Source organism: Nerophis lumbriciformis, linkage group LG32 (genome assembly GCF_033978685.3).
Source record: "Nerophis lumbriciformis linkage group LG32, RoL_Nlum_v2.1, whole genome shotgun sequence".
NCBI lineage: Eukaryota > Metazoa > Chordata > Actinopteri > Syngnathiformes > Syngnathidae > Nerophis > Nerophis lumbriciformis.
This window is the reverse complement of record NC_084579.2, coordinates 2,210,533-2,220,532: the sequence shown is the minus strand read 5'-3', so window position 1 is coordinate 2,220,532 and position 10,000 is coordinate 2,210,533. Positions and strand designations below refer to the sequence as shown.

General features: G+C 39.4%; 1 protein-coding gene across 2 annotated transcripts in view; it reads right to left on the bottom strand.

Annotated features, from left to right (window-relative positions):
• LOC133574714 (glutamate receptor ionotropic, delta-1-like) overlaps positions 1-10,000 on the bottom strand; it is a 236,371-nt gene that overhangs the window by 68,403 nt on the left and 157,968 nt on the right. For both annotated transcript variants that reach the window (XM_061926942.1, XM_061926943.1), the window contains exon 4: positions 3,371-3,576. In XM_061926942.1, the coding sequence (XP_061782926.1) occupies positions 3,371-3,576 (206 nt within the window). The remainder of the gene's footprint in view (positions 1-3,370; positions 3,577-10,000) is intronic.

Sequence of the window (10,000 nt, the reverse complement as noted above, 5' to 3'; positions counted from 1 at the left end):
TTGTTCATTGTTGTTTTACTATTAACTATTTGTTGTTCATTGTTGTATTACTATAAACTTTTTGTATTAATATTGATTATTATTTTATTATTTGGAATGTTGTTCATTGTTGTATTACTATTAACTATTTGTATTAATATTTGATTATTTTATTATTATTTGGAATGTTGTTCATTGTTGTATTACTATTAACTATTTGTATTAATATTTGATTATTTTATTATTATTTGGAATGTTGTTCATTGTTGTATTACTATTAACTATTTGTATTAATATTGATTATTATTTTATTATTTGGAATGTTGTTCATTGTTGTATTACTATTAACTATTTGTATTAATATTGATTATTATTTTATTATTTGGAATGTTGTTCATTGTTGTATTACTATTAACTATTTGTATTAATATTGATTATTTTATTATTATTTGGAATGTTGTTCATTGTTGTATTACTATTAACTATTTGTATTAATATTGATTATTTTATTATTATTTGGAATGTTGTTCATTGTTGTGAAATACTTGAAGATAGCTATAATGCTAACTGACGTGTGGCACAAGCCAGCAGTGATTGACAGATCTGAGATCAGCTGCAATCATCATTATAACAACAATTAGTCACTCATTACTTCCCTCTATAATCTCCTCCTGCGTGTGTGTGTGTGTGTGTGTGTGTGTGTGTGTGTGTGTGTGTGTGTGTGTGTGTGTGTGTGTGTGTGTGTGTGTGTGTGTGTGTGTGTGTGTGTGTGTGTGTGTGTGTGTGTGTGTGTGTGTGTTCATATAAACTGTACTGTATGTATTTATGTATACATTTTGTGTACGTTTAATTTTCTACTTATTATGTACATATATTTGTATACGTAGTACATGTTTTGTACATTTATACAATAATGTAAACTGAATGAAAATAGGTTGAGAAATGAGCAAGATATGATTTGTTTTCAATTTAAATGTGTTACCTTCATTGAGTACTTTGCTGTCCTTCAAAATGGCCAACTCACAGAACTTATTACTATGTGTGTGTACGGTCAAATCTACCTAGCAACAGCAATAAGTCCTCACAAATACAGAAGTAAAATATTTTTTTTTACTTTGTGTGTTTTGCATTCTGAAGTGAAGTTGCAACTCTCTACTCCCATCTAGTGCTAGATTATTTTTTTTTCATCCTTTTAGCTATAGTGGAAAGGGGGGCCCTGATAACCTACTGACCAAATGTGGGTCCACACAAAGTAGGCAAGACATGTATGTGTGTGTGTGTGTGTGTGTGTGTGTGTGTGTGTGTGTGTGTGTGTGTGTGTGTGTGTGTGTGTGTGTGTGTGTGTGTGTGTGTGTGTATGTATGTAAGATGCATTAAAGTGTAGATGTATACGGGTGTGTAGATGTATACAGGTGTGTGTACAATTGTAGATGTATACAAGTGTAGATGTATACGGGTGTGTAGATGTATACAGGTGTAGATGTATGCAGGTGTAGATGTATACAGGTGTGTGTACAATTGTAGATGTATACATGTGTAGATGTATACAGGTGTAGATGTATACAGGTGTGTAGATGTATAAAGGTGTGTGTACATGTGTAACTGTATATGGATGTATAAACGTGTGTAGATGTATAAAAGTGTAGATGTATACAGGTATGCAGAGGTATACAGGTGGATGTATAAATGTGTGTAGATGTATACAGGTGTAGATGTATACAAGTGTGTGTACAGGTGTAGATGTGTACAGGTGTAGATGTATACAAGTGTAGATGTGTACAGGTGTGTGTATACAAGTGTAGATGTATACAGGTGTGAATGTGAATAGGTGTTGATATATACAGGTGTAGATGTATACAGGTGTGTATGTACCTGCTGTATGAAGGCAGGTGTAGATGTGTACAGGTGTAGATGTATACAGGTGTGTGTACAGGTGTAGATGTATACAGGTGTAGATGTGTACAGGTGTAGATGTATACAGGTGTGTGTACAGGTGTAGATGTATACAGGTGTAGATGTGTACAGGTGTAGATGTATACAGGTGTGTGTACAGGTGTAGATGTATACAGGTGTAGATGTATACAAGTGTAGATGTGTACAGGTGTAGATGTATACATGTGTACATGTATACAGGTGTAGATGTATACAGGTGTAGATGTACACAGGTATAGATGTGTACTGGTGTAGATGTATACATGTGTACATGTATACAGGTGTAGTTGTATACAGGTGTGTGTACAAGTGTAGATGTATACAGGTGTAGATGTATACAGGTGTGTGTACAAGTGTAGATGTATACATGTGTACATGTATACAGGTGTAGATGTATACAGGTGTAGATGTATACAGGTGTAGATGTGTACAGGTGTAGATGTATACAGGTGTGTGTACAGGTGTAGATGTGTACAGGTGTAGATGTATACAGGTGTGTGTACAAGTGTAGATGTATACAAGTGTAGATGTGTACAGGTGTAGATGTATACAGGTGTAGATGTATACAGGTGTAGATGTATACATGTGTACATGTATACAGGTGTAGATGTATACAGGTGTAGATGTACACAGGTATAGATGTGTACAGGTGTAGATGTATACATGTGTACATGTATACAGGTGTAGATGTATACAGGTGTAGATGTATACATGTGTACATGTATACAGGTGTAGATGTATACAGGTGTAGATGTATACAAGTGTAGATGTGTACAGGTGTAGATGTATACATGTGTACATGTATACAGGTGTAGATGTATACAGGTGTAGATGTATACAGGTGTCGATGTATACAGGTGTATGTACAGGTGTAGACGTATACAGGTGTAGATGTATACAGGTGTGTGTACAGGTGTAGATGTATACATGTGTACATGTATACAGGTGTAGATGTATACAGGTGTAGATGTACACAGGTATAGATGTGTACTGGTGTAGATGTATACATGTGTACATGTATACAGGTGTAGTTGTATACAGGTGTAGATGTATACATGTGTACATGTATACAGGTGTAGTTGTATACAGGTGTGTGTACAAGTGTAGATGTATACAGGTGTAGATGTACACAGGTGTGTGTACAAGTGTAGATGTATACAGGTGTAGATGTATACATGTGTAGATGTATACAGGTGTAGATGTATACAGGTGTAGATGTATACAGGTGTAGATGTGTACAGGTGTAGATGTATACATGTGTACATGTATACAGGTGTAGATGTATACAGGTGTAGATGTATACAGGTGTGTAGATGTATACAGGTGTACTTGTATACAGGTGTAGATGTATACAGGTGTAGATATATACAGGTGTAGATGTGTACAGGTGTAGATGTATACAGGTGTGTGTCCAGGTGTAGATGTATCCAAGTGTGGATGTGTACAGGTGCGTAGGTACCTGCTGTATGAAGGCGTGAGCAGCGTGGGGACTGAGCAGCAGGATGGCTCTCCTCAGAGTGTCTCTGTAGCGATTGAGTTGTTCAGTCCTCATGGAGGTGAAGAGCTCACTGAACACTCTGCTGATGTTCCTGTCCACTCTCTGCACGGACACGTCCACACCTGCACGACACGTCTCGTCCAGGAACACCTGAAGACCTCGCATGTCTGCAACATCACAGGAATGTGTACGCTGTCAATACTTCACTCACTCACTCACTTACTCATTCATTCATTCATCAGTTCAAATATATATATATATTAGAGATGCGCGGTTTGCGGACACAACCGCGGAGTCCGCGGATTATCCGCGGATCGGGCGGATGAAATTTAAAAAAATAAGATTTTACCCGCGCGCGGGTCGGGTCGGGCGGATTAATTAGATTTTTTATTTTTTTATTTTTTTTTGCGGGTGGCAGTTAAACCAATTGGGAAATATATATACATAGTTAAATGTTGTTACCCACATACGAAAAACGAGCAGGCACCTGCAGCATATGCCACCCCTGTTGCCGGGGGCGCGTAACAGGGGTCACTCCGCGCGCAGTGCGCTCACGAAAGGGGTGGGGCTCACCCTGGTTGATATAGAGAGCAGGACGGTGGCCATGGAAGTCGGAACCCGCTAAGGAGTGTGTAACAACCCACCTGCCGAATCAACTAGCCCTGAAAATGGATGGCGCTGGAGCGTCGGGCCCATACCTGGCCGTCGCCGGCAGCGAGACGCGCTTGGAGGTGCGCTCAGCGTGGCTCCCATATGATTGCGCACTGGTGTGCGTCTGGGTCGTGACAGCGTGGCACGCGAAAGTCTGTGCTGCATTGGATCAGTCTCCTTTCTTTAACAGGCAAAAGCTTTATAACCTCACCATACCTGCCAACTTTTGAAATCAGAAAAACCTAGTAGCCAGGGTCCAGCGGTAGGTCCAGGACAAAGTCCTGGTGGAGGGTTCAGGGCTTCGCCCCCCGACGCAAAATGATTATTAGCATTCAGACAGGTTAAAATGTTGCTAAAACCATCACTTTTCTATCAGTCACAGTGACTTTTCAAAACAAAAATATTACAGCAAAAATCATATGGGTTGATTGACATGTTTATTCTGTAAGCTAACTTCAATAGTTTGAAATTATTTTGACAGTTAATGCCAGTTATCCTGTCAACCTTTCACAAGACTTCAATTTGTTCATTGAAAGTATAAACACTTTTTACAGTAAACAAATGGTAAAACAGTACTAAACAATTCCAATTTAAAAAAAATTGGTGTCATTATTAACTTTCTGTCCAAGCTTGTATAATCTACTGCCTTGTTCAATTGTAAAAAATATTCTGTGCCTAAAATTCACATTTCTATCACAATTATCATACTGTAAACATGGTAAGCTAACTTCATTACAATTAATAGTCCTGTCAATAGCATGGAATTACAATTCAAATGTAGTTTTTTTGTAAGCCTTTCAAAAGAATTCAAAATATGAAAAATTAATGAAAATTAATTGAAGCCATCAGACACTTGAAAAGTGGCACATCACATCTCTAATGTAATCATTTGAACTTTTCAACAGAAATAGCACTGCAAAAATATTAAGGACATACTTCTGTATTTTGGTAGTTATGATGTCAACATTTAACAAGATTTCTTCAACTTGGACTTGAAAGCATAAATAGTATAAACACTTTTAACAGTATGTCGTGCTGTGAAATACAGCCGACAGGATTGCGCACCAAACACGAAGCAAGGCCAAAGCGCATGCATGGTGCAGGAGAACAAAGGACTTCTTTCATTTAAGGTTTGTGATAAACCATCAAACTCATTCATTAAAAGGACTCTATAGTAATATAAAGCGAATTTTTCTGGACATTATCATGCAAGAAAAGTTTATTTTTGGGACCGCGATCACCGCGTAATGATTTTTAAAGGTTGCATTACAAACATTTAACTGTCCCATGTGATCAGCCAGTGCGATTGGAAGTCCATGCTCAATTATTGCCTCCGTAAATAAAACTTCGGCATTTATCACATCCAAAGAATCTGTTTGGGCGACGAAAAACGTTGAAAGTTTTCCACTTGTATCGCTAGCAACGGCATTAGACTTGTGTTTTTTTGTCCCAACGTGGTCTTTTACATCGCTAATTCCTCCGTGTCCGATCGAAAAATCTTGTCTGCACAAGGTGCAATTCGCGTAGTTTTCACCCTTTTTTTTTTTTTTAATTAATGAAAAACCGTATTTTTTATCACTGCAACCGTAACCCGGAATAGGTTGATGAAAACCGTACGAATTACGGGAAAACCGGAGTAGTTGGCAGGTATGCCTCACTAATGCCTTGCATCGTCTATATTAGATATATAACAACGGGCGGGTGCGGGCGGATGGCGGGCGGGTGCAGTTCTGATCAAACGTTACATCGGGTGGATGGCGGATGGTTGACGACTTTCTGACGCGGTTGCGGATGAAATAAATTGCCTATCCGCGCATCTCTAATATATATATATATATATATATATATATATATATATATATATATATATATATATATATATATAGACACATTTATATATACGGTGCGCTCTCCGTGTTGCAGCGGCCGTGATGAATGTTTGATGGTCTTGTGGCGTGTGGGTCTTCATGAAGGTTACCTCGCCTAGCCACGCCTCCATTATTAAGCGACTGCACGCGGGGACGCTCACCGCCTCCTTGTGGCGTCCGTCTGGTGTGAAGACGGGCCTTGATTGACCCCTGCCTTCCCTCCTGGAGGCGGGGCTGGCGAGAGGGACGCTAACGAGCAGACGCTCGCTCGCCGCCGCCCTCCAGAGATGGAGGCAAAGTGCGCTTTGCTATTTCCAGCCACGTCAGCCGGCGCCGAGCCGCCGCGCGGAACAATCGGCGGCCGCAGACACGAACACGAGCGACGTTGTGGAAGGAACACGTTGTGTCAACGCCGCTTGCTTTATTCATGTTGGGGACGCCGCCTGATAGGACGCCCGCTTTCAAGATGGACGGCACACGGCGATGTGGAACGATCTGGAAGTTTGGGACACTCCGTAATGTTCTTGTGTAACTACTGTATGAACTACAATAGTTGAAATATATTTGCAGCACAATCGTAGGGGTGATGTGATACTATGATGTCACTCTGTTACCCTATGATGTGATACTATGATGTCACTCTGTTACCCTATGATGTGATACTATGATGTCACTCTGTTACCCTATGATGTGATACTATGATGTCACTCTGTTACCCTATGATGTGATACTATGATGTCACTCTGTTACTCTATGATGTGATACTATGATGTCCCTCTGTTACCCTATGATGTGATACTATGATGTCACTCTGTTACCCTATGATGTGATACTATGATGTCACTCTGTTACCCTATGATGTGATACTATGATGTCACTCTGTTACCCTATGATGTGATACTATGATGTCACTCTGTTACTCTATGATGTGATACTATGATGTCCCTCTGTTACCCTATGATGTGATACTATGATGTCACTCTGTTACCCTATGATGTGATACTATGATGTCACTCTGTTACCCTATGATGTGATACTATGATGTCACTCTGTTGCCCTATGATGTGATACTATGATGTCACTCTGTTACTCTATGATGTGATACTATGATGTCCCTCTGTTACCCTATGATGTGATACTATGATGTCCCTCTGTTACCCTATGATGTGATACTATGATGTCACTCTGTTACCCTATGATGTGATACTATGATGTCCCTCTGTTACCCTATGATGTGATACTATGATGTCACTCTGTTACCCTATGATGTGATACTATGATGTCACTCTGTTACCCTATGATGTGATACTATGATGTCCCTCTGTTACCCTATGATGTGATACTATGATGTCACTCTGTTACCCTATGATGTGATACTATGATGTCACTCTGTTACCCTATGATGTGATACTATGATGTCCCTCTGTTACCCTATGATGTGATACTATGATGTCCCTCTGTTACCCTATGATGTGATACTATGATGTCACTCTGTTACCCTATGATGTGATACTATGATGTCACTCTGTTACCCTATGATGTGATACTATGATGTCACTCTGTTGCCCTATGATGTGATACTATGATGTCACTCTGTTACTCTATGATGTGATACTATGATGTCCCTCTGTTACCCTATGATGTGATACTATGATGTCCCTCTGTTACCCTATGATGTGATACTATGATGTCACTCTGTTACCCTATGATGTGATACTATGATGTCCCTCTGTTACCCTATGATGTGATACTATGATGTCACTCTGTTACCCTATGATGTGATACTATGATGTCACTCTGTTACCCTATGATGTGATACTATGATGTCCCTCTGTTACCCTATGATGTGATACTATGATGTCACTCTGTTACCCTATGATGTGATACTATGATGTCACTCTGTTGCCCTATGATGTGATACTATGATGTCACTCTGTTACTCTATGATGTGATACTATGATGTCCCTCTGTTACCCTATGATGTGATACTATGATGTCCCTCTGTTACCCTATGATGTGATACTATGATGTCACTCTGTTACCCTATGATGTGATACTATGATGTCCCTCTGTTACCCTATGATGTGATACTATGATGTCCCTCTGTTACCCTATGATGTGATACTATGATGTCACTCTGTTACCCTATGATGTGATACTATGATGTCCCTCTGTTACCCTATGATGTGATACTATGATGTCACTCTGTTACCCTATGATGTGATACTATGATGTCACTCTGTTACCCTATGATGTGATACTATGATGTCCCTCTGTTACCCTATGATGTGATACTATGATGTCCCTCTGTTACCCTATGATGTGATACTATGATGTCACTCTGTTACCCTATGATGTGATACTATGATGTCACTCTGTTACCCTATGATGTGATACTATGATGTCACTCTGTTACCCTATGATGTGATACTATGATGTCACTCTGTTACCCTATGATGTGATACTATGATGTCACTCTGTTACCCTATGATGTGATACTATGATGTCACTCTGTTACTCTATGATGTGATACTATGATGTCCCTCTGTTACCCTATGATGTGATACTATGATGTCACTCTGTTACCCTATGATGTGATACTATGATGTCACTCTGTTACCCTATGATGTGATACTATGATGTCACTCTGTTACCCTATGATGTGATACTATGATGTCACTCTGTTACTCTATGATGTGATACTATGATGTCCCTCTGTTACCCTATGATGTGATACTATGATGTCACTCTGTTACCCTATGATGTGATACTATGATGTCACTCTGTTACCCTATGATGTGATACTATGATGTCACTCTGTTGCCCTATGATGTGATACTATGATGTCACTCTGTTACTCTATGATGTGATACTATGATGTCCCTCTGTTACCCTATGATGTGATACTATGATGTCCCTCTGTTACCCTATGATGTGATACTATGATGTCACTCTGTTACCCTATGATGTGATACTATGATGTCCCTCTGTTACCCTATGATGTGATACTATGATGTCACTCTGTTACCCTATGATGTGATACTATGATGTCACTCTGTTACCCTATGATGTGATACTATGATGTCCCTCTGTTACCCTATGATGTGATACTATGATGTCACTCTGTTACCCTATGATGTGATACTATGATGTCACTCTGTTACCCTATGATGTGATACTATGATGTCCCTCTGTTACCCTATGATGTGATACTATGATGTCCCTCTGTTACCCTATGATGTGATACTATGATGTCACTCTGTTACCCTATGATGTGATACTATGATGTCACTCTGTTACCCTATGATGTGATACTATGATGTCACTCTGTTGCCCTATGATGTGATACTATGATGTCACTCTGTTACTCTATGATGTGATACTATGATGTCCCTCTGTTACCCTATGATGTGATACTATGATGTCCCTCTGTTACCCTATGATGTGATACTATGATGTCACTCTGTTACCCTATGATGTGATACTATGATGTCCCTCTGTTACCCTATGATGTGATACTATGATGTCACTCTGTTACCCTATGATGTGATACTATGATGTCACTCTGTTACCCTATGATGTGATACTATGATGTCCCTCTGTTACCCTATGATGTGATACTATGATGTCACTCTGTTACCCTATGATGTGATACTATGATGTCACTCTGTTGCCCTATGATGTGATACTATGATGTCACTCTGTTACTCTATGATGTGATACTATGATGTCCCTCTGTTACCCTATGATGTGATACTATGATGTCCCTCTGTTACCCTATGATGTGATACTATGATGTCACTCTGTTACCCTATGATGTGATACTATGATGTCCCTCTGTTACCCTATGATGTGATACTATGATGTCCCTCTGTTACCCTATGATGTGATACTATGATGTCACTCTGTTACCCTATGATGTGATACTATGATGTCCCTCTGTTACCCTATGATGTGATACTATGATGTCACTCTGTTACCCTATGATGTGATACTATGATGTCACTCTGTTACCCTATGATGTGATACTATGATGTCCCTCTGTTACCCTATGATGTGATACTATGATGTC